General features: G+C 36.8%; 1 protein-coding gene across 1 annotated transcript in view; it reads left to right on the top strand.

Annotated features, from left to right (window-relative positions):
- The window catches only part of LOC310892005 (adhesion G-protein coupled receptor V1-like), a gene marked incomplete at its 5' end in the record, with an annotated part of 72,345 nt that overhangs the window by 30,468 nt on the left and 15,666 nt on the right, over positions 1-26,211 (top strand). The window contains 16 exons of the mRNA XM_083854196.1: positions 192-318; positions 2,414-2,631; positions 3,855-4,598; positions 5,953-6,326; positions 8,159-8,335; positions 11,313-11,493; positions 12,114-12,316; positions 12,970-13,099; positions 14,717-14,797; positions 16,121-16,260; positions 18,648-19,257; positions 20,204-20,419; positions 21,397-21,612; positions 22,811-23,055; positions 23,250-23,431; positions 24,175-24,989. Of these exons, the coding sequence (XP_083710322.1) occupies positions 192-318; positions 2,414-2,631; positions 3,855-4,598; positions 5,953-6,326; positions 8,159-8,335; positions 11,313-11,493; positions 12,114-12,316; positions 12,970-13,099; positions 14,717-14,797; positions 16,121-16,260; positions 18,648-19,257; positions 20,204-20,419; positions 21,397-21,612; positions 22,811-23,055; positions 23,250-23,431; positions 24,175-24,989 (4,659 nt within the window). The remainder of the gene's footprint in view (positions 1-191; positions 319-2,413; positions 2,632-3,854; positions 4,599-5,952; positions 6,327-8,158; positions 8,336-11,312; positions 11,494-12,113; positions 12,317-12,969; positions 13,100-14,716; positions 14,798-16,120; positions 16,261-18,647; positions 19,258-20,203; positions 20,420-21,396; positions 21,613-22,810; positions 23,056-23,249; positions 23,432-24,174; positions 24,990-26,211) is intronic.

Raw genomic sequence — 26,211 nt, 5'->3', positions numbered from 1 at the left:
GTACACTACTTAAATACTTTTACTCTGATTTGCCTGCTGCTGAATACCTCAAATTCTGTTTTTCACTGACTTTTATAATTGTCCTTTTCTTTGTATAAAAGCAATTGTAGTGAGTAGAAAACATAATTGGATTTAGAGTTACCTACATTTCTGATTCCAATTTTAGTAATAATAATTGTCCTCTTTTTTAGGAGATACAGTTATCTTTAAGGCTGGAATGGCAACAGTTATTATTGAAGCAAATGATGATCCTAATGGAATTTTCTCTTTGGAACCTTTAGAGAAGCCAGTTGAAGAAGGCAAAAGTAACATTTTTTGGTAAGTAACGTTTAAAGAATATCTTTGCACTCTTTTGGAACTGGTGTATGTGGTACTTTATAAATAGCACTTTGATTAAATCAAATGCACAAGTGTGCATTGATAGAAGTGCACTATAGAAAAACAGTTTTACAAAATTTTGGATTAAATGATTTGTAATGTGTTGAAGACATCACCTGTAATACTATGGAGTACACAGTAAATATTAAAAAGTGCACAGAAGCTCATGTTGAAATGTAACTAAATAAGACTTCAGCATTGATGTTCTGTTATAATCTCAGGAACCTGTAGATACAGAAAAATCTGAATGATTGAGCACAATATAACCTAGGCTGACAGAAAAAGAAAAAAAACCACTCAACAAATAGCTAAATAAAACTGTGTGGCACTAGGTGGCTTTTTGTACCCATCTTTGAAATTTTCAACTGCAAACTACTGTATTCTTTCTTTCTGTTTTTGTATTTTTTTTTTCTTTTATCTGTTAATTACAGATTGAAATCTATACTTAAAGTCCGGATGTGACACTCTTCATTAGTCTGACCTTTGAAAGTATTTTCCTTTGTGCCACCATGATATATTGAAGAATTAGCAGGGTTAAAAATTGAATGCACTTGGCATCTCGCCTTGTTACATTCATTTCATAAATTTACTATGGGGTTTTAATTGGATGAAAAAATGATTTTTCGTTAAGAAATCTTGAGACAGGCTGTAAAGAGAAGTTAGGTCACAATAAATGCGATAGTGCAAATAGTTAGGGAAGAGGTTCTTCTTGCATTTAAAAAATCATCCTTTTTTTTTTGTCTGTTTGTTTTAAAGCCTTGAAGCAGATGCTTATGGCTGTGAATTGGTTCTTTATGCTTGTGCCAATACATCTGAAATATGAATAGTCTCAAGAAAAGAGGATATTAAGTTCATTGTGTGTTTGTTGTTGTGCTGTTCACTGTTTTGGGCTTTGTTGTTTTTTTGTCCTTTATAGTCTAATCTGCAGGATAATTTTTGTGGATTTGGTGGTGTTAAGAATATTGTTTTGATGTAAACATGCTTATATACAGGTGCTTTATGGAATTATAGGATACCAAGATCTCCAACATCTGAGGAACCTGCTCAGTCATCATTGATAAAATATATTTACTAGGGATCTGTCTCTTCCATACTGTCACTACTTTGACAGTTGTGTAGCATATAAAAAAGTGGTCAAAGTAGCATGTAACCAAACCACCGAAAACACAGAGGTTTTAATGAGGTAATTGGAGTTAGTGCAGCAGCGCTACACAGCTGGGATAGAGCACCCTGGTTAACGCCACAGAAGAAAAACCTTTGGAAGCAGAAACAACATAAATGTGTTGCTGTGGCTGGACTAGTTTAGCTGAACTAATTCTTCAACCTGATATAATCTATTTATAAGGCATTTTATGTCACCGTGCAAACCGACAGAAGCAAACTTCCTGTATGTAAGCGCACTCTTAATAAAGGCACTGTATGGGTCACTTTTTATTTGTAGTGCCTTTTTGAAATTAGTGTAATTGTGTTAGCAGATAGTTACCAAAAAAAAAAAAATCTTTTCATTTACTACGTTCTTAATCGCAAATAACAGTAGATTTCTGAAAGCCGTAGAATGTAATTCTAATTTAATACAAGTGTAAGAAAAAGTTTAAGTAGACTTGATGACTGAAAGGAGAAACGTTTGTGGTTAAATGTAGATGATTCTCTTTCCTGTCTAAGAGTGTCCAAGTATATTAATTTTTAATGTTAACTTTCTGAACTATTATGCATTCATATTTATTATTATAAATTGGAATTACAAGACACAGTGATGTGTAGCTTCACAGTAGTATTCTGCATGGACCTGCGTATGCTACTTCTGTTTTCTAAAGTACGTATTCCGGGAGTAGAATTGTACTGCAAAAGTGGTTGCCTTTAAAAGGAAGGCTTCATGGAACAGTTGTAGTATATTAGTATTTTACTTTATATTACATAGTATATTACTTCTTACTGTAAGGAAGATTACAGTAAAAGGAGTCTCCACATTTTCCTTTTCTACTCAACGCTGATGCATGCCTGCCAGGACTCTCATTCTTTCTGTATCACTGAACAGGATTTTGAGACACAGAGGACACTTCGGCAATGTTTCTTTGACCTGGCAGTTGTTTGATAATAACTCTGCACTGAAGCCAGGAGAAGAATTCTATGAAACTTATGGGACTGTGTGCTTCATGGATGGTGAAAGGTCGAAGTCAATAACACTACGTGCCATTTCAGATAGAATTCCTGAATTCAATGAATTTTACATTCTAAAGTTGGTGAATGCTTCAGGTATTGTCTTCCATATCACCATTTCCTTCATATCTGGTAGAAAAGAGTTATGTTTAATCAATCAAAAAGAAACCAACACTAGAAAGAGCATTGCTTTGAATCATGTCTTGATATCCTATGCTTTTCTGGTAAGGTTTTAGGTCTTATTTTTCATTTAATCTTGATTTCCATATATAGAGAGTTACTCAGTTCCCGAATTACTGTTAAACACATTTTGGTGATCTGAACTTTAAAAGGGATGCCTCTTGGTTTTTGAAATTAAACTTCTTAAAGTTCAGAAGTTTCATTTCAAAAACCAAGAGTTCTGAATTTCAGATACATAGATCTCCATGCACAAAATATAAAACAAAGATACTAACAAAGAAATAACAAAGGTATTAAAGGTTATGTGTGTCTACCATAATAGAGGTTGCTTTTTTGTTTGTTTGTTTCCCTAGAGGAGGTAAAATACTTGTAGTTACCACTTCACATGACTTAAATTACAACTTTAAATTGCTACTGGACACATTTCCTAATCTGGATTAATTCCACTTTAGTACTATTCATGGTCTTCTGTGCTCTGATACAAGTGAAAATGTGTGTTGGCCTTTCCTGTAAGTGAAGTCCATACGGATGTACAAAAGATTTCCTGCTTATAACAGGTAGATCACTGTACACTTTGAACACGGAGATTCTCCATTCACAACATGATCTTCATATCATGAATTCTTACTGTGCAAAGATAGATGACTAACACCAGGACTGGGCAGCAGTTTTAACACACAACTGGTTACTGTTTCTGCAAGGTGTATGTACTTCTGTATCAGAGGCAACAGGCAAGATTTTGCCATTCTCTATTCCTGTAAGTCTTTGAGCAATACAAGAATTGAATTTGGCCCCCATGCTTATCAAACGAATCAAAGGTAACCTACCTTATTGGCTAATTAAGAAAAGATGGACCTTGTCATGTTTCACCTGAAAGACATCTGTGTGTTTTACAGCTGAAAAATAGCATGTGGGTTTGTTTTCTACTGAAATTACATCAGCACAGTGTTTTAAGAATAATACAATTAACCTATGTAATTTTCAAGTTAGATCATTTGCTATAAGTCCAGAGGATCTTAAAGGAGGGTTTGAGGTTTTTTTAGAAACTTGTTTTATTAAAAAAAAAAAAAAGTACTTTGAAACTTTTTTCTGAGTGTGTTGTTTAATCATTAACTTTTACTCTAACTTCTATTACGCAGGTGGGTCTCCTGGTCCTGGTGGTCAGTTATCTGAAACCAGTCCTACTGTAACTGTCATGATCCCTTTCAATGATGACCCTTTTGGAGTGTTTGTTATAGATCCAGAGAGCCAGGACAGAGAGATAGTGGAAGATACTCTTTCTGAAGATGACCTTTCCTATATTACGGACTTCACCATCTGGAGACAGCAAGGCACCTTTGGTGTTGTCCGACTAGGTTGGGAAATACTGTCTAGTACCTTCCAAGCTGGACTGCCATCAATGGTAGATTTCTTGTTGCTTGGATCATTCCCAAGCTCAGTACAATCACAGCCCCACATGAGGCGCCATCACAGTGGAACAGACGCTCTGTATTTCAGTGGAAAAGAGGATGCATTTGGCATTATCGGTCCTGAATACCCATACAATGGAAATAATGCAGTAACCAATTTTACATTTTCAGCTTGGTTAATTCCTAATGTCAGTACAGATGGCTATATAGTTGAAAAGGATAACGATAATGGGACTTTATATTATGGTGTGAAAATTCAGACAAATGATTCTCATGTTTCTGTAGTGCTTCATTATACAGCATTAGGGTCCAATATGACATACATGGCTAAAACATCAGTCATGAAATACCTGGATGAGAATACTTGGCTTCACGTTCTGATTACTCTGGATGAAAGTATAATTGAATTTTACGTTGATGGAATTCTAGTTCTGGGAGGAATGAAGAGTCTAAAAGGAGAAGCAATTCTTGATGGTGAGCCTTTGCTATTTTTCTCCATATATAAAGCTCTGAAATGCATAGTCTAGCCACTTCAAAGGTGGAAGAAATACACTGAAATGATTATATCTGTTAAGTTAATTGAAAGGAATGGATAAGAATTCTTTGAGGATTTTCAGAAAGCCTATGGAAATTGTGTGAATGTTCTAAAAAATTCAAACTGCTGCGATGTTGAGTGAGAGTAGAGGACTATTAATTGTATGGTGTACTATTTTATTTCTGCTTTTAAAATTCCAGGTTGAAGTTTAAGAAATCAAATTTTCCATTTGTAAAAAGAATAGTACTTCTGCAATTAGTAATTTCCATCACACTTGCAGTACTGTAGCTAAGCTGAGAGGCTGAGAGGTTTTTTTTTTTTCCCTCCCTCGGTTTCTAGAACAAATATATGTGAAATGCAATTATGCTTTTATTGCTAGAAGGATATGTCTGTGCTGTAAATTTTCTTTATTAGTGGGGATGGCGTGTGTCTGGGGATAATGCAATAGTAAGGCAAGTATGTCATCTCTCTCCGTTGAATGTTGGGTAATACACAGTGGTGTGCATAGCAGCCCAGTTTTTCTCAGCATCCTCCACTTTGTGCCCTGGGACTTTTATCAGTTCCTGTGGTTGCTCATCTCTACAACTGCCACTCAGTGTCATATGTATGACAATACACTGAAGAGCACAGCTTTTTTTGTTTGTTTGTTTTCTTTCGTTTTCTGAAAGGCAACTGAAAACAGCTGATGTGTGTGTTTTAGCACAAGAGCATAGCATGGCACAGAATAGGATAGAGTAGGAATGAATATGAGGCAGCTGTGATCCTATAGTTTGGAGACAGAGAAATATAAATGCTGTTGTAAAAAGAGTTTGGAATTTGCATGGAATTACAGTGTGGTGGATGAAATGGATGTCCAGAAGGGTTAATGCAGTAATCATGAGTATCATCAGAATGGATCAGCTGCCCTAGCAGAGGGAAACAAAGTAGGATTTGTTCAGCAAAACAAGGGCTAAAAGGGGTTGCAGTTCTGCTCTGAAAATCTGTGGAGGAAAGAGGGAGCCTCAAGTCTCTAAGACTTATAAAAATGAGGGATGATGATAATGTGCTGCTAGAACTAATAGGATGAAAAACTTGGACAGCATAGGATGGAATTGTTTGGCCTGTGAGGACTTACCTGTAACATTGAGATGAGGCTCAAGGAACCTCCTGATTTTGGATCTCAAGATCAATATGATTCCTCATCCAGGGACAATGAACAGTTTACCATTGGTTTTTAAGAAAAACAGGTAGTCAGTTGCTGACTGTTTCATACAAATACAATAACATGAGAAAAAATTATAATTTCCTTCTCAGGTCCAGGAATAGTAAGAATTGGAGCAGGAATCAACGGCAGCAGTAGGTACACAGGGTTAATGCAGGATGTAAGGCTTTATGAGCGTAAGTTGACACGAGCAGAGATCTATGAACTTCATGCAACTCCTGCAAAAAGTGATGTCCACCCTGTCTCTGGGTATTTGGAGTATTGGCAAGGAGAGACCAATAAATCATTCATCGTGTCTGCAAAGGATGACAAAGAGGAAGAAGGAGAAGAATTATTCATACTAAAGCTCATTTCTGTGCGTGGTGGAGCTCGAATTTCACAAGAAAACACCACAGCAAGATTAAGAATACAGAAAAGTGATAATGCTAATGGTTTATTTGGCTTCACTGGAGCATGTATCCCTGAGGTAAGGTGGTCATAATGGAAATTGTAGGTGATATTTCAGGCACAGAAAGCTAAATGGCAGGACCAAGTGACCTGAACAAACCCTAGATTTTGCAGTGTTTGCTTTTGTGGTTAAGCAAACTTTTCCTAGGATTTGGAGATGCATATGTTCTGTTAATACAACCTCAGTTCCACTGGGATTTACTATATAATTTTAAAAAACTAAAGAAAAAAATGGTTAAGAAAATTTAGTTTACTATATAAACTGAAGACTAAGGCTTAATTTTTTTTTTCTAGAAAAATATTTTACCTTCACTGCTGTTACATTTGAGTTACCAGTTAAAATGTAAGATTTAATTCTCTGGTTTTTTTTTGAGAATGGATTATTGCAAAGATTTTTATTTTAGTTTTCTGTGTCACATGATGTGTTTGAGATAATTTTACTAGAGATCATGCAATGACAAAGTGTTATGGATTTTTCCACCTTCATTTGCTGTCATAAACTAAGTTATAATTTGCATATGTTTGATGTCAGTTGGTTGATTTAGTAGTGGTTTTTTTTGTTGTTTTAGTTTTAACAGATGAAATCTTTTTTCAGTGGTATCCATTCTATATGCAGAGTGTAAACTTGCTACTTTTTGAGGAGGCTTGAAATAAACATAAATCATTCTTTACTTCTTTAATCAATTATAAGGGGGAATAACATGATAGCTATCTCTACTGGTATTGGATTATTTTGTGGAAAAAAAAATTTAATATAGTTTTCATTTGGGAACTCTTATGAGCTTTAATTACATTCTTTTTTAATCAAAGTGCTTATGATGTTTTTAAAATAACTGTCTTGCCTGAGTGATACTAGTTTTCAGTTTGGTTCAGTTTGCTTATTGTGTGCCTACCATATGCTATGATAATAGATTCCTTCAGGTTCAAGTACCTCTGATACGCTGTGATGCCACAGATCATCAGCCAACCATGAAGAAAAAAAATAATTATATGGCACGGTAATTGTTTTGCACCTATCATATGTCCATTTCACCAGGGAAGTATTAGAGCTCTTAGTGGTGATGCAGGAACACAGCATTTTTTTACCAGTAGTTTAACTGTGCATATCTGTCTACTAGGCAGCTGAAGTCACACACAGTATCTATGCTTTCTTACAAAGCAGCCCTGAAATTTATCTAATGCATAAGATAGCTTTAACCTTTCCAATAACTTTCAGATAAAATTATTTTCTATGTTAATTTTATGAACGTTATTTTCTAAAATAGAAGGTCAGTACCAATTAAAGCTTCATTCCAGAGACGTGAAGTTGTCGCTGCAGAAGTCATGTTATCTGTGAAGATACAGAATTGTAAGGAGGACAGTAGAAGAGAAAAATCTGTTTTTCTGAATGATGATGGTATAGTTTATTTCTATCCATAGTGTGTCTGGTTAGAGAAAGTGCTGATCCAAATCTTTCTTTAAATTATTGCTAAGGAAAATTACAATATTGACGTTATTATAAAGCAATAGTTTCATTTGCTTTCGACAGGTACATTTCAAGCATATTGATTCTGTCTCTGACGCATAGTTTTAGGAAAGGGGTTGTGTCCAGGACGAACTGCAGTGTATTGTTATTTGTTACCTTAATAGTCCTCAGGGAGGCATCAGACTTTTGCAGATTCCACTAGGATTGTTCTGATTGGCATCAAGGTCAGTTTCAGCTTCCTAACACTCCAAAAGAGCTGAAAGTAACATGACAGCAATTTTTTACTTGAACATTTGTCTGGCATTAAATATTTTCGTGTTATTTAATGAAATTGCCTTGATTTACTTTGACAGTAATAAACGTTCCAAATTTTCGCTTTCTTCCAGACTGCTGATGAAGGTTCCACTATATCCTGTGTTGTGGAGCGTACAAGGGGAGCCCTAGACTATGTGTATATAAAGTACATTATCTCACAGGTTGATTCCACTGGCATTAATTACTCTGTTACCGATTTTTCTAATAGCAGTGGCACTATCACATTCGTTCCTTGGCAGAGATCAGAGGTAAACCCTACCTTCCTATTAACAATTCATCCTGTCCTTTACAAACCTCCTGGAAAATACCTTCTGAGGGTGCTTGGCTGGTTTGCATACTAGAGAGTGTTTACTTCACATGGCTTTTCTTCTTATTATTTTTTATTTTGTTATTTTATGTTGTTATTTTTTTGTTATATATATATTTTCTTTCTTTCTTTTTTTCCATCCCTGACAACAAGAAAGTGTTATTTGTAGCTCTGTGTATATGTCAGTTCAAAAGTCACCATGTGTGCATGTACATATTAGATATATGTACATATACATAAAAAATATTAACTGTATTTATGTGTATGTGTACATATACTTTAAAAAGTGTAGATAGTCCATGTACTTTCGAAATTGGAAAATGATCAGGTTTGATCTGAGTGTTGTAACTCAAATTTATGTCCACAACAATTAAATAGGCAATAGTAAGATTCATTGCTGTTCTTGCACTCAAGGCTATCCAGGTTCTGTCTCCTTTTAAATTCAAAATCAGAAACAGGAGATTAAAGGTGTTCTTGTAACAATAGCTGTTTTTGAGTCTCCCTGAAATGATTACTGTCTGCTTTAATCTATTCCTCTGCATAAAGTGTGCGAGCAACTGGAACATAAGGAAATTATTCAATATTCTGGCCTTAGAGACACCTGAAATTGGTAATCAGAATTGCATCTCTGAGTTGGGGGAGAGAAAGAGAAATGATACATAAGGGAAGCTTTAGCTGCTTCTGAGAAAGCTTTCTAAAAGTCTTACGAAATTCCTTATCTGAATTAGTTTAAAAAAAAAAGAAAAAGAAAAAAGAAATACCAGGATACCAGGATACACTGAAGAGTAGGAATTCAAAGCTACAGAGGCCCACAATTAAAAAATTATGTGGGCAGACTGGAGGTCCAAAAGAGGGCCAGAAAGATGATCAAAGAGCTGGAGAACCTGTCCTCTAAGGAAAGACTCAAGGGGTTAGATCTTTTCACCCTTTAGAAGGGGACTTTGATCCCATTATTACAGTACCTAAAGGGCAGCTCCAGAGTTGACAGAGGCTCTCTCTTCTCAAGAAACCACAGGAGAAGACAGAGGGCAAAGAGTACAAAGATAGAGTGGGAGAGGTTTTGTCTTGAAATTTTTTACAACTACTGGAACGACTTCCTTAGGGACAGGGTCGGGTTGTCCCGACCTCAGCATCTGGGCCAGGGCAATCCCAAGCACAAACACAGGCTGGGCAGAGAAAGCACTGAGAGCACCCCTTGGGGGGGGAAGGACCTGGGCGTGGTGGTTGATGAGAAGCTCGACATGAGCCGGCAATGTGTGCTTGCAGCCCAGAAAGCCACCCGTACCCTGGGCTGCACCAACAGCAGCGTGGGCAGCAGGGCGAGGGAGGGGGCGAAGGAGGAAATTCTTCCCTCAGAGGGCGGTGAGGCCCAGGCCCAGGCTGCCCAGAGGAGCTGCGGCTGCCCCATCCCTGGCAGAGCCCAAGGCCAGGCTGGATGGGGCTGAGGGCAGCCTGGGCTGGGGGGAGGTGTCCCTGCCCATGGCAGGGGGTGGCGCTGGGTGGGCTTTAAGGTCCCTTCCAGCCCAAACCAATGTATGGTTCTATGGTAGAATTCCCATCACCAGGGGTGCTTAAGATGCAGTTGAACATGGTGCTGGATTATTTCATCTATTTTTTTTTTTTCCATGAAACATTGAACTTCATCTTTTGATGTCCCATCCAACGTGGGCTGTCCTATGATTAAAATTCTGTGGTAATAAACAGCGTGTGCTAGAAATAGAAATAAAAATAATCTGTTTCAATGAATTCAATCCTGATGTACAGCACAGAATTGTTAAATTTATTTGAAGAAGTGGTGCGGGACCACAGTACTGTAGAAACAACATACACTTTCTATTATTGTTTGTATAATAAGGATGAATTGTGAGTAGAAAATACCATCCTCAGTTTCACTTATATCAGGCTGCAGAAGTCAATGTGGACTCAAATTCGCTGAAGTCATTTGCAGGGATCCCAGTGACTTCACTAGAACTGTGAATCTGGATAATGTGATGACTGGCAAAAGCGTGTGGTATCTGAAAATAGTTCATTCATGTTATAATAGTTTGTTCATTCAGCTTTATTTCTCTGTGAAATGATATTACTGCATTTCATACAATCATATATAGCAGAAATTTCCAAAGCTTTTCTAGCATGGCAACATAGACGAGGCCCACATTACTCTATCTAGTGGCAGAAAATGGCTGATGTAGGCTCTTGCTACACAGCTTACTGGTCCAATTTACTGCATACATACAGAGGAGCTAATGTGCATGGCTCTAAGAAACGGGCTGGTAGCAAGCTGCTCTTCAGGTGGGATATCCTAAGGGACTTTCAACTGACATTTGTAATCTACTCATTACCATGCCTCTAAATATGATCAGCTACTTAAATGTTTTCTATATGTTTGTCCGACCATATCGAAACATAAAGAAAGATGGAATTTTCTGAAGTGAATGTGTTAGCGTGTTTAGAGCAAGGTTATGTTAGTAAATCGTATGATCTGCAGGTCAAAGTGTCAGGTGGTATAATAAGCTCAATTTATTTGCTCTCTAAATTGGATTAATCACTGTAATGTCTCTTCATAAGCATAATTTCAAAAAGATTTTAAAATTTATCAGATATTTCATGTTCAGTACATGGAAATTAAACTCTGCTTTTGTGAAGATATACAAAACCAACCAAACAAGTATTTATTATCACTTATTTATGTAGTTTGAAACAATTCAGAAAATATGCCTTCCATTTCCAGTAGCTTGGAAGCATTGTTTTTGGAAAGCATATTCTAGACATAAAATGTTATCTTAGAAATTAGTTGAATTTATGTGGAGAGCAAAAATAGTGTCCTTTGCTTTCAGAACTATACAGCAGATACAGCTGACTGACTAATCAAAGAATGTTGCATGGTTTGATTTCTCCATGATTTGGTCCTTCTCTAGGTGTTAAATTTGCATGTTATTGATGATGACATTCCGGAGTTAAATGAATATTTCCGTGTGACATTAGTCTCTGCAGTGTCTGGAGATGGGAAACTAGGTTCAACTCCTACCAGTGGAGCAAGTATAGATCCAGAAAAGGAAACTACTGATATCAGCATCAAAGCCAGTGACCACCCATACGGTAACAATGATGGGAATTATACAGCTTTGTTTCAGATTATTGTGTAGTTCTTTCCAGTCAGATGAAAACTTTGCTTGGTTGTAATAGTTGAGGAAGCAATCTCATATATTCCACTTTATCTAACTTGAATTAATTCATTGTTTATATACATGAATGAATACTGAATTAGTTTTCTTTTATAATTTTACAAAAAGGCCTCAAATCTTCCCTGACCAAACAAGCAAGGATTCTCTTGTGAGGGCAAATAAAGGCTCTGCATGTAGTTGATCCTGTCCAGGTTTTTCATCAAATGAGAATTCCTGACAATGAGAGTCATTTCTCCATATGTCTTGTACCAGTAAATACGCAAAACCGTGGCCTGTGAGGCTCTTTTGGGAAGAGAAGGTTTTATTATTGTGCTGTGCCTTTTATCAAGACTGACAAGAATATCAGTGAGAGAGGGTAAGGCACACAGCACATCTCTGGAAATAGTGTGATTGAGGCTTAAGGGTATACTGGTATATGTGGTTTTTAATTTCAGAACCATCACAAGATATGTTATCAATCACTTTATTTAAATTGTTTATCATCTTTAAAATTTGTTATGAAAAGCCATGTAAGTAGTAATTCTTGTCTTCCAGGTCTGCTCCAGTTCTCTGTGGGGCCACCTCCTCAGCCAGGTGATAAAATGATTCTTCCAGCCTCTTCTGTGCCCCATATTACTATTAAAGAAGAAGCTGGACACGTCAGATTACTGGTAGTTCGTGCACAAGGCCTTCTTGGAACAGTTCTGGTGGAATACAGAACAGTGCCAGTCACAGCTTTCAGTCCCAAAGATTATCAGGTATGGCAACTGCCAAGGTGGTATAATTGTTTTGGAATTAATTAGAGTTATTTATCGTGGAGATAGCTTTCAGTTTGACTGCTCTAGCCCAGCTATGATTCTTTCACAGAAAGACTACTTTACAAGGTGATGTGGCAAATGGATATGTAATATTCACTTAAAAATATACATCATGTGACTTCTCCATTCTTTTCTCTGCAGTAAGTTGCATTGTCTAGGAAAAGCCTCTGGTTTTGAACTTTTTTTTTTTTTCTTAACAGAGTTTCCAGTGTAGCAATTTGTGAGTTTTGCTGTTGTTACAGACCATATTATTCAAGTGCATGTACAGGTTAACATTATGCTTGTACATACTGGGATTTGTATATGCCTAGCAAAATAACCTGCGTGTATCTGCACTTGCTTGTCCAACTGATCATTTGTGCAGAAAAATAAGAAAAATGTACATGAATGCAGATGCTCACCAGTATGTCAACTTAGATGTCTTCTTCTTTTTTTTTTTCTTTTGTAAAACAGATTTTTCAGATTTTTTTTTAAAGCTTAAGTGAGGAAAAGTAGATGTTTTGAAAAAGACAAAATGAAGGTTCTGTTTCTTTTTTTTACATGGATGAAAACATTAGACTTGAACAAAAATATGAAGAGCTCTTATATTGCAGGCTGTTGTGGGTACACTGGAATTTCAGCCAGGAGAAAGATACAAGTACATTACTGTTAACATCACTGATAATACTATTCCTGAATTAGAAAAAACGTTTAAAGTGGAGCTGTTGAACCCAGAGGGAGGAGGTAAGGCACATATATCAGTCCCTTAGTTGTATTTTCATGACCTCTACTCGTTCATAAAAATCTTGTCTTTCTTGGCATTATTTTCTATGTTATTTCTGAAAACAAACAAAAAGCACCTCTACATCCCCACCCCCATACAGCTGTCTTTTTTCGTAGGGAAGAACTGTTCCTCAGTTCTTTTCTTAATCCTTGGTGGAAACAACCAGATCCCATAGCAAGTATATTATTACCATGTATTAGGGAAAGTGTATCACTGCCATCTGTTAGGTCATCTAAAGGCAATTGCTGCTTTTCACTTTGTATAACTTCATGGTTGGTAATGAGAACTAAAATAATGCAAAAATATATTAGCAATATGTTGCATTTCAAAAATATGGAATATTTATAAAATATTTAAGGCTAAACAGTCAAAGTGTTGTGTTTTTGTTTGTTTGTTTTGGTTTTTTTTTGTTTTGTTTTGTTTTTTCTTCCACATGAGTGAAATCAGAAGAACTGCAATACATAGGTCAAATGGATTATAGCAGTAATAGGCTGTGGATGTTGAGGGCCATAGGGAGTTTGCTGAGCTGTAGCTGCAGAGGTAGCTCGTAGATAACTGTCTGTAAGAACAAGACAAACACTTGAAAGAATTATTGGTTTGAAGGGCTAGTCTGAAGGGACGGCAAAGCATAGTGGTGCTGCCACATAAACCCCTGAATACCTTACAGATTTTTTTTTCCATTTGAGAAAAATTTTAACGGAGATTGTAAAGCTTGTTGGAGGGAAAAGTAATTAGAAACACTGACAGCCATAAATTGATTTTTTTTTTTTAAACTGATGTTATTTTTTTAAACAATTCAGAAATTGCAAAGTGTGGTCCCTTCTGGGAGGATGTATCAGATTTCCTTGAATTAATCCAGCTCTCTGCTATGATTGTATGTGTCTATGGTGCAACATGGTCTCAGTGATTCTTTTGGTAAAGTCTTGAGACTTTTCACGTATTTTGTCTTTTTGGTTGAATAGTTGTTTTGTTAAAAGGAGTCAAACTTTTCTCTTTCAAATTGTTGTGACAGAAAATTTACAACTAACTTTAGTAATCCAGTAACTATATAGCCTTTTTAAAATGAGCCTTCTTTTTGGCCTTTCCAACACAAACACAAAGCTTATGAAGTCCCCATTAGTTAAGTTTTCTGCAGATTTTCCCAACATTTTCACTTTGTGAGAAAATATTAGAATAAGGAGCTTGAGGGACTTTATCGTCTCCCCTACCTTTTTTTTTTTTTTTTTTTCAATTTAGATTCCTCCATGACAAGCCTCAGTTAGGAGTGAGAAAGGGGAAATACAAAATGGGGACACAAAGAGGGAAAGAGAGGAAAGATAAACTATGTGTATGTGTTTTCTTTCATTCTGACTTCCCATTGCTATTTCCAATGTCATAAATTAAGTAAGAGGTGGCATATGTAAATATTTCAGTCTTTATTAGAACTCCTGTACACTTTCAGAAGCAAAGTTGATACCTTCCTAGAGTGCTTCCCTCTTTTTTTCCTGTTGTCCAGAATAGTTTAAATTTCTCTTTGCTTGCGCTCTGATTTATAAATGTATATATGTGTATATATCTGTATGTCTGTCATCTTAAAGTTGCTGAGCTCTTTAGAAATGATGGCAGTGGTAGTGGTGATGGGAACATGGATTTCTTCCTTCCAACTGTCCATCAGCATGGTAAGCATTTTGGATTAATCTTTATTTCTTTATGCTAACTGTAATATCCCTCATGAACTACACTACTGACACAGTTTATCATAGTGTTATTTTGCTTGTGGTTTGAGATATATCATAGAGTCCTGTCAAAACATTCTTTCCCATTTTAAAAAAGGCTTAATTTCAACAACAGTCAATACTAACCGTAATACAGAAAATAACAGCTTCTCTATCTTCAAAGCTGTATTTTTATAGAACACAATGTAGTTATTCCAGAAGTAGTTAGAAAAATTAGCTTTGTTTGTAAATTTTGTAAAATTTTCTGGAGAGCAAAGAGGAGAGAAACTTTTTAAATTTAAGGTAATTTAAAAATTACCTGACTGTGTGTTTTGATACTTTCTTTTGCCACTTGCTTTATGCTTTGATCTCTGCATCTCAAAAATACTCTTAATAAAAAGTGGTGTTAGCTCTTTTTTTTCTAAAAGAATGCTTTGATTATTTTTCATTTTTGAAGTCTATTTTTGTCACAACATACAGAAAACAAAGATAATTTAATCTTGAGAAAATTAAAAACATACAATATGCAGAAATAAGATGAAAACAAAAGCACCTACTATGAGGGAAACGCTAATGATGGTGGATTTTGAATTAAACCCTAGAGACCTGAAAATATTGTGTTAGCACCCATTATCGAAATCAAATAATTTATTCCACAGTGACAGCCTGATTTTCTGTTTTATTTGAAAATACAAAGGAGTTCAGTTTGAACCTGAGAGTAAGTCTGTGGTTTAACCACTTTTTGGAACTTCCTGGGAAGTGTTGTTTCCTCTTCTGTGTTTCCAGATTTTTTTTAAAATGCCAGGCTCTTTCTCTTTCTAAGCAGCAAGTTATCTCACACAAGATGATCATTATAGTAGTAGAATTTCCTGGACTAGCTTTTTCTTTGTTCCAGCTTCAGTTAAAATAGTACCTGCTTTTGTCCTGTCTGCACTGCTTACACTGTGTTTTACCACGTAACTCTCCCCTACCCTAAATTCTAGTTCATTTTCCTTAATTAGACAAGTAATTTTATTTTTGATCCTCTCTTAAAATATTTGCATTTTATATGTTGCTTTGGAGTGTTGTTCCATAGAAGGGCTGCCAGGACTGCATTATTGAAAGTGAGTTCCTTATCCATGTGGATAATTATTCCACATTTAAAACAAAAAAAAAACACACCACAAAATGCAAAACAGCAGAAATATTCCAGTTATGCTTTTCTGTGTGCTTTTTGTAACAAACTTCCTTAGCTTTTAAGAAAAGATGGTATAAAAAAATAACTCATTTTGGCACTTGCACTTACAGCCAGCTTGGGAATTGCATCCCACATCGTTGTGACTATTGAGGCTTCTGATGATGCTCATGGCGTCTTTGAGTTCAGTACTGAGTCACTCTCGGTAAATGGAACTGAGCCTGAAGATGGAGATAGCAATATTATGTTGCAGGTTAGAAAGTTTTGGGTCTCATATTGCTATGCAATCCTCTTTTATGTCTATTTTACAGAGCATTCTGCAATATTTTTATAATAGGTCTACAGCATTTTAACTTAACTTTATCATGTACATTTGTCTTGACATTTTATACTTCACTTTCTAAAGTGTATCTTTCAGCTTAAAACTAAAATGTTTTATATAAGTTTAAATTTACTTCTACTTGTTTACATTTGAGGTATGAATATTTTAAAGTAAGTGCTGATGACACAACAAATACAGCAAAGCTAAGATGATAAAGATTACACTGTTTTTAAAATTAGTTTATTTTTAACTCATCATGTCAATGACTTTGCACTGTATATAATGGAGGGGCTGGATTGTGTGCAGCTTGCAGTTGGCAATGACATGCTTAAGATCCTCCGGGTAAGGATTAAGGGACATGGAAATAAGTTATAACAATAAGATGAAGTTGTTGTGGGAGTCTGCTATAGACCACCCAGCCAGGAGGACAACATTGCCAAATTATTCTATAATGAACTAAGGGATATCTCTAGGTCATCTGCCCTTGTCCCTGTGGGTGACTTCAACTTCCCAGATGTTAGCTGGGAATACCATACAGCCAATACAAACAGGTACTGGAAATTCCTGAGGCACGTTAACAATGACTTGTTGGTACAGTTACTCTGGAAGCTGACTAAGAAAGGTGCCCTCCAGATTTGTTGCTTGTAAACAGTGAGGGTCTTGTGGGTGAAGTGGTGATTGGAGGCTGTCCTGGCCATAGTGACCATGAGATGGCTGAGTTTAAAATCTTTGGTAATAGGAGGAAAACTGCCAGCAAAAGTTCAGCCCTAGCTATGGAGACAGCAGACTTCAGACTACTCAGTGAACTAGTTTGTGAGGTCCCCTTGGAACCTGCTTTTGAAGGTATTGGAGTCCATCAGTGCTGGTTAGTTAAGTAACACCTCTTAAGAGCACAGGAACAGGCAATTCCAAAGAGTCAGAAGTTGAGCAAGCTGGGCAGAAGGCCAGCTTGGCTGAGCAGGGATCTTATTCTAGAATTTAGGCGAAAAAGGAAAATCTGTGGGCATTGGAAGCAAGGTCAGTTGAACAAGGACTACAGAGGTGATGTTCACTCAGAGTTGAAGCTGGCCAGTACTGTGGGGACAACAAAAAGTGCTTTTTTTAAAGGATGCTAACAGCAAAAGGAGGAGCAGAGAAAACATTGATCCATTACTTGTTGAGGTTGGTAACCTCACAAATAAGTACGCCAATAAAGCAGAGGTTAATGCCTTCTTTGCCTCTGTCTTTAACACCAATGATGGGCTCGGGGACACCCAAAGCTCTGAATTTCAGGACTGTGATGATGATAAACTCCCAGCCAACTTTGAACTTGTGCAGGATTTGCTGCTCCAGCTGGATGCATATAAGTCTATGGGGTCCAGTGGGATTAATCCCAAAGTACAGAAAGAGCTGGCTGATGTCATTGCAAGACCTCTCTCAATAATTTTTCAATAGTCTTGGAGTCTGGAGAGGTCACAGTTGACTGGAATTAAGTTAAACGAGGAAGTGCTGGATTCTGCACCTGGCAAGGGGCAATGCTGGCTGTACGGACAGGCCTGGGGACAAGAGGCTGAAGAGCAGCCCCATGGAAAGGGATCTGGGGGTTTTGCTTGACAGCAAGAGAAATATGAACCAGCAGTGTGCCTTAGCAGCCAAAATGGTCAACTGTGTTCTGGAGCATAAGGCACAGCAATGCTGGATGGTCAAGGGAAGGGATTGTCCTGCTCTGCTCTGTGCTGGTGAAGCCTCACCTCTAGCACTGTGTGTGCTACAATATATGAAGGACATAAACTATTAGAGAGCATCCAAAGGAGGGCTACTATGGTGGTGAAGGGTCTAGAGGGCAAGAAGTATGAGGAGCGGCTGAGGTCCCTGGGTTTGTTCAGCCCAGAGCAGAGCAGGCCGAGGGCAGGCCTCATGGCGGCCTGCAGCTCCCTCACGAGGGGAGCGGAGGGGCAGGCGCTGAGCTCTGCTCTCTGGGGACAGCGACAGGACCCGAGGGAACGGCATGGGGCTGGGACAGGGGAGGGTCAGGCTGGGGGTTAGGGAAAGGTTCTGCACCCAGAGGTGGTCGGGCACTGGGACAGGCTCCCCAGGGACATGGTCACAGCACTGAGCTGCCAGAGTTCAAGAAGCATTTGGACTACTCTGTCAGACATGCGATTTGATTTTGGGTGGTCCTGTGTGGAGTCAGGTGTTGGACCTGATAATCCCTGTGGATCTTTTGTAACTCAGGATATTCTGTGATTCTGTGACTTTGCTGTATGCCATTTTACACTTTTATGTTCTTCTTTCTTATAGTACAAAGAAATACATAAATCTTTGTGTTTTCCACTTAGGTTGTGAGAACTCATGGGGCCCTGTCTGAGGTGACTCTGTATTGGGTCATAGTCTGTGATCTTACAGAAGACCTGGTCTCTGCATATGGGAATGTAACATTTGATGTTGGCCAAGTGAGAGCAAATATTACCATACAAGTTTCTCCTGACAACGTGCCTGAACTGGATCAGGTGTTTTCAGTTTTGATCATCAATGTGTCCAGTGGTCGTCTTGGAAATCACACTAATGCAACATTAACAGTTTTAGCTAATGATGATCCATATGGACTGTTCATCTTTTCTGAGAGAAACAGACCAATAAAAGTTGAGGAAGAAACAAAAAATATCTCCCTGACAATAGTAAGGCTTGGTGGTCTTCTTGGTACAGTAGTGGTTACATACAGAACTTTAGGTGATGATGAAAAGTCACCCTTTCTTCCACCTGATGTTGTTAGAGCAATACAAGGAGAAGATTATATACCCATTACTGGTTATGTGATCTTCGCAGCCAATGAAAGCGAAGCCACAATATCTTTGCCTATTTTGGATGATTATGATCCTGAGAGGTCAGAATCTGTTTTTGTGGAGCTAAACAATACTGTTTTGATCGACAAAGTACAGGATCGGCCAAGTAAGTGTCTTTCATATGTAAACCAAAAGCTTAAATATGTAGGCTAATATTTATATTTAATAGGATAAAATGCAGCAATTGAAATTACAGTAAAATTTTACCTCTGCCTAACTCTGTATAGTTAAGAATCCTGTAAGTTATATGTCAGAGTATCTCACATTAAGTATGAAGATTCTGTGTGTCAGCATATATTTCCTTTACCACAAAATTTTGTCAGGGGTGGACATTTCTTTCTCCCTTCTGCATCTGCTTTATCCCAGGTGTTTTAGGCCAACTGTATTACTGTATTGGTTTTGTGTGCTAATACCTGCTCACCTGTTGTTTCTGTAAAGCACAATGATAGGAAATAAGCTAGTTGCACTTACTGAAAGCGAAAAAAGCCTTTTAAACATTAAGTGGTGTAGAATTGCAGCTTCATGCTGGCTTTTTAGCGTAGAGGATGTTTGCCCGATCAGATAAATTCAGGTCATTACAGCCTTATTTATGCTTAAGAGCTTCTTGGCATGCCTAATTTCCCTTCCCTCTCCCCCATGACTCTCCCACATTAATCTTGATTTTTAAGGGAAACACTACAAAAAATTCTACTGGGAAACTGAAAGGTTACTTATAGTTCATCATTGCTAGTGTAAAATTCTATTGTCCTATGGACAAATAAATAAGTAATTTTGCTAGTACCTCACCTCTTCAAAGAACTGGTGTTTTGTATGCTCCACAGCAGGGTAGAATAATAAGTTAGTAAGAATGTGGATTTTCTGACATAATATAATTCAAACATCAAAAATATGCTTGTGCAGTTTGTAGTTATATTTTGTCCAAATCTAAAATGAAAATTTTATTGAAAGCTAGTAGTGGCCATCCACTAAACTCAGGTGTATGTATATGAACAGTATAGCCATATATAGGAGGCATTTCAGGCTTGCTCTAAGAGGTTTTTTTTATATTTCAGTTGTAAATTCTCCTCGTCTTGGATCAGTGGGTGAGACTATAGCTCATGTAATTATCAATGCCAATGATGATGCTTTTGGAACACTTCAGCTTTCAGCTTCAGCTGTGCGAGTTGCTGAAAATTATGTTGGACCAATCATTAACGTGACCAGAACTGGGGGAATTTTTGCAGATGTTTCTGTGAAATTCAAAGCTATGCCAATAACTGCAACAGCTGGTAAGAAATCAAAATAGCAGAAATACACATTCTGTGTTAAACCAGAAAGAGCATACTGTATGCTTCGAGTAACCAAAGCAAGCAAGTGTGTATTGAATGCAGTCTAGTAAAACAAGTAGAAAAAATACCAAAGTGTGAGATACTTACTGAGTGTACTTAGGAGACAGGAATTCAGGTCCTATAGAAGAGACCTTACATCAAATTTAAAAAAACTCAGAGATATCATCACTGAAGAATCTAGCAAGAAAACTAAGGAAAGGAATTGGCTGTTTGTTTCCCTGGTGGCCACTCACTTTCTCAAAAAAATAAAATAAAATAAAAAATCCTGTAGTAGTATATATAGCTAGTACTTAGTCCTTTGTACATATTTCAACCTACCATACATGGCTTATTTGAGTTTCTTGGAGGGAAATTGAGAGCTGGTGACTCCTCTGTGAAACAGACAAATGTTAAGCACAATTCAAGAAGACTTTTACTTTGCAAATGAAAGGTAAAGCTCTCAGGTGATCCCTGAAAAGCTCCACGAGGGAAGGAGTGACCTTATGTCCTTTAGTAAAATCTCCTTTGAAAAAGGTACTTCTGTTTCATTTTATCTCTTGGAAAGCCAGACAACTATCAGAAATCAAATATAGAAATGTCACAGTTGTGTGATCTTCTCAATGGAAGATAATAATGGACCTTTTGTAATTGCTTCTTGGACTGACAGTGTAAACTCTGTTTTGGCCAAGATGAGATTTATTTTCATCCATCCAGATATCTAAAAGGCACTAGGAAATAAACAATTGTATTTTCTGGGTATGAAGATAAAGAAAAAAAAAACACAAAAAAACACACCAACATATGAACACAAGGGAATGCAAAAAGAACAGATAAATATTAGTGCTGATAAACATTAGTGATGTTTCATAATGAACCAGAATGCCTTAATATTCTTCTGTGTTTTGATTGTTTTGTTATTTTTTCATGTACAAATCTAGGTGAGGACTACAGTGTAGCCTCATCAGATGTTGTCTTACTAGAAGGAGAAACAAGTAAAGCTGTGCCAATTTATATAATTAATGATATCAATCCTGAAGTTGAGGAGTCCTTTTATGTTCAGCTGCTGAATCAAACGACAGGAGGAGCCTTGCTTGGATCTTTGACGAGGGCAGTCATAACCATTGAGGCTTCTGATGACCCGTTTGGATCCTTTGGTAAATGAGTCTTATTTGCATATTTTCTCTTGTCCAGTAGCAATCTGCTGATTTGTGGGTGAGTTATTACTGGGCAATGGAATAAAAATTTTCAGAATACAAAAAGGGAAGTCTGGATGAACACAGTAAAGGACAAAATAAGATAAACTAAATTAAAACGTGTAAGTAAGGGCAAATGGTGCCCTTATATAGCGAAATTGAAGCATTCAGTCAACTTATATATCAAGATTTTGTGAGACGAAGGTGGATTTTGGAGTCTCCTAATGGGGATGGATTTTAATTTAATTTGTATTTTTTTATCTATTCTAAATGTTGCATTTCTGCAATAGCTTGAAGCTTAAGTTTACATGCCAAAACCTGTTTAGATAGTGCAGTGTCATTGTTTTACAAAATAATCAGGCAAAGCAGGTTTAAATATCTGGGGAAATTGGAAAGTACAAATATGACTTAAATTGCATTCTTGTATGTTCTGGTTGTTAGTTATTGTAGTTTTTCTTCTTTCTATCATTATCAGTAAAATGGATTGTGGACACTTTCCAAAAATAGTTTCATTACACAGGTTTTGAGAAAAAAATGGTAATTTCAAAAATTTAATGACATTTTAGAAATTTATCTTTTCTATTTATTTTTTCTATTTCAGTATTTCTGGTGTATGTTTTCCAGCCATTTTATTTGACTTACTCTTTCTCCCTTTAGTACCCTACTTTATTTCAGTTATTCCATTTTATCAGCAAAATGTAAAGGAAATTGACAAAAGTAAATAATTCCACATGGATAATTCATTAACTTCATTCTTAACAACTAAAGATTTTATACAAGAAAGACTTATATTTGAAACAATTTAGATGGAATATGTTGACACATTTTTTCCATACGTGACATAAAAAATGATAAAAAATTTCCTCACTGGGAAAAATTACCTTCTGACCGTCTTCTAAAAACTTAGATCATGGCTAGCCTTGAACAATGGATACGTTGGAATAAACTCTTGGGTGGGGGCTGAATTTTCATGCCAATTTTATTTGCAGATAAAATGATACTGAAAGTTCAATTTGAAGTTTAAACCTGATTAACATTTTTTTAATTGTGCAAATGAATGCAATCAAGTGAAATAAAATATATAATTCAGTAACTAGGATGGTGTTTTTATTTTAAATATTACTGTTAATGAAATACACCTCTTTGTGCTGCACTTCAGTGTTCCAGATGACCGAATTTACTGTGGAGGAGCCTGAATCTGGATCAGTACCCATAAATCTGCCAGTAATCCGCAATGCTGGGACACTTGGTAACGTTACTGTTGAGTGGGTTGCTACCATTGGTGGACACCCTGCTGATGAGGACTTGCAGGTTGCCTCAGGCAATATTACTTTTGCCCCTGGGGAAGCCTTTCAGATGCTACTATTGGAAATCCTGGCTGATGATGTTCCAGAAACAGAAGAAGTAAGTCAAGCACTTACATCTTCCTTGAAGATGGTATTAATTTTGACTTGTTCTAGAAATATGTATGATGGAAAACAAGAAATGTTCCGGCAGGAAGGTGCTATAATTTCATGTTATACTTTGCTTGTAATTATTGTTAGAAAAACCACAAATTGTCTAGCTGCATTACTTCTTTTTCTTTTCTTCTCTTTGAGATTGTCCGTGTAGAATTAACTCAGGCCTCCAATGGTGGTGCTATTGGGTTAGATGGCGTGGCAAGTATTATAATACCTGCCAATGATAATCCTTATGGCACAGTTTTCTTTCATCAATCCTTATATCGAGTTCAGGAGCCACTAGAAAGAAATTTGCTGGCAAACATAACAGTCAGGCGAAGGTTTGTATAATGTTTGCTTTATTTGTAATTACTATTTATTCTTCACTTTTGTTTCCACTATAATGTCAAATTTCATGCTCCTCTCATAAAAATATGTGCATCAATTCTTTGATCTGCCATCTCAATGTATTTTCATTTCAAACACATTGTTTTTGAAGTAGATGTCTGTGTATTACATAAATTACTTAAACGTAGTATACATTGAAATGCACAATGTAAACTCAGCGTACACAGTGTACTATTCATTTTGTCCGTTTAATCATCAAATCATTTAAACCTGCATGGTAGCCTGTTCCTGTGATTTGAACAGGAGGACAAAATGGCCAGCCCTTACAGGATGAAAATAAGAGAAGGAAAACAGGTTTTATGCATGTGATCCTAGAGGAAGGATGATAAGTCTGGGTGTCACCGGCTTTTTCTTCCTTGCAAGTAAGGAGAGCTGCCAAGTCCTGAAGAAGACTAAGTTAACTCCTAGAACCAAATGTTTACAAATATGCATTCTTAACAGACTACTACCTAAGCTATAAATAATCAAACTTGCTATCCACAAAAAAATAAGATAACTCAGTTATTCTGGTACTAGTTTCAAAGGGAATGCATTTTGATGTGTTATTTGGAATTTTTCAGCAATTCAGAAAGGGTCAGTTGATTTTGTTCACTTCTATTATTAACCCAGAAACATGTAGAATATTAGACATCCTTTGTCAACTAACAGAACTTTATTTTATTATAATGTCTTTTAGTGAGGGAAGATTTGGTCAGCTGCAGATTTTCTACAGCACTTCTGAGACTGACGTTGTAGCTCTTGCTGTGGAGCAAGGTCAGGATATCCTGGCCTACTACGAGCCTCCTGTACAAGGAATTCCTGACAAACCATCCAAGACCAGAGTGAATGTGTCAGCAGCAAGTGACCCTGTGTATTCCTGTGCAGCTCAGTGCCTAAAAGAACAAGCATGTTCAGCCTTTACATTTTCCAGTGCCTCAGGGATTCCTCTCTGCCTTTGGCTGACGTCAGATATCAGCCCATTAACTAACAACACTTCAGGGTTCCGGACCTACAAGAAAAACGTTACCAGTGCATTCGCCCTCTTCAGCACACAAGCCATCGCTGGCAGTGATTATGAACCTGTTACAAGACAGTGGGCCATAATGCAGGAAGGGGAAGAGTCTGCAAATCTAACAGTTACCATACTGCCTGACAGCCTGCCAGAACTGGATGAGAGATTCACTATAACCCTTTTGAAAGCAGAACTGATGAACGTCTCAGCCAGCTCAAAAAACCAACCAACCATAGGACAGCCAAATACCTCCACAGTTATCATAATGATGAATGGAGACGCATTTGGAGTGTTTAAGATCTACAGTGTAAGTCCCAATGCAACAGAGAAAGGTCTGTATGTTGAAGTAGAGGAACGTCCTCAGACCAACGTGCAGCTAATGATACACAGAACAGAAGGCAGCCTGGGACAAGTGACAGTGGAATGGCGTGTCATTGGTGGGACTGCTACTCCAAACTTGGATTTTATAGGTGTCGGTGAGACTCTGGTGTTTGCTGAAGGTGAGACAAGCTCTCGTTTTGGCTTCTGTTTTGTAAAACTAAGAAAAAGAAAAAAGAACGTGACAAGTACACGATACTGTGGATGTTTTGACAACTGATATCTTCTTCTTAGGCTAAATTTTCCTGAATGCTAAGGATACACGTGCAAAAGAGTATGGTTGTTCATTAGCATGTAGCATTATCTTGCAGAACACACACAGTGGTAGCAAAGCACAATGAAATATCTAAGCACAATAAATACCTAAGGGTTTTTATTAAAGAAATATTGCAGTATAAATATTGCACTATAAAGATTTCCTTTACCACATAAGTAAGGATTAATAAAGTCGAAGATAGTTGTTACAGCAAGGATAATGGAAATGAGAATCAGGCCTAAGTGGTCTTTTGTTAGCCCTCGGTCACTACAGTACTAATTTTTCATGACATCTCTTTAAATTCTGAGATCATATTGTAACATAACAAAACATATTTAAACGTAACATAACAGAACATATTTAAAAGAATTGCAAACAGGACAAACAAGTCCCTCTCAGACATTACTTAAGTACCATGCAGCATGCTGTATTTTATGCTGTATTTTATTTTTTCAAAGTCTGAGTTAATCGAACTGATATTTTGAAAGCAATTTCCAGGTGCGTAGTAAAGATTCTAGTGTGCTAGCTTGATAAATCATCTGAATAGTAAGGCATGGCTGCTGGCAATGATTGTGAGGCTGACATGTAATTACATTACCAGTTATAAGTTTAGTAAAAACTGATTTTGAAGTATTTTGAAAGACAATCTAGCAGGAAATACATATGTATTCTGTAAATTGATATTCTAATGATCATAAAACACAGCTGGGTTATGCACACGCACTGAACAACAGGATTGTGTTGTAAATTTTAATGGATATATAGCGACTAGAGATTAACGGTGTTTGCTGCTTACATTATTATTCTTTGATAGTCCCAAAGGCAAGGAACTAACAAAATGTCATCCCATTTCAATGCATTCCCTGGCTCAGTAAATGTACTCATATTGAATGTACACCCTTGTGTAAATGGTTCATCGGAGAGCTTAGCACCTGGCAATTTATTTTTTTTTCAAGAATGATATTCCCCTTTTCTAAGTTAAATTTTAAAGTCATAGAATTTGTAATGAAAATAAAGAATTCTAGGCACTCCGAAATAATTCCTATATAATTAATTTCTACATAGTATATTTAATGATGTGATCGTTT

The sequence above is a fragment of the Anser anser genome, assembly GCF_964211835.1.
Source record: "Anser anser genome assembly, contig: HAP1_SCAFFOLD_87, whole genome shotgun sequence".
In the NCBI taxonomy this organism is placed as follows: Eukaryota; Metazoa; Chordata; class Aves; order Anseriformes; family Anatidae; genus Anser; species Anser anser.
The sequence above is the reverse complement of the archived record's forward strand: the minus strand, read 5'-3'. Positions and strand labels throughout refer to the sequence as shown.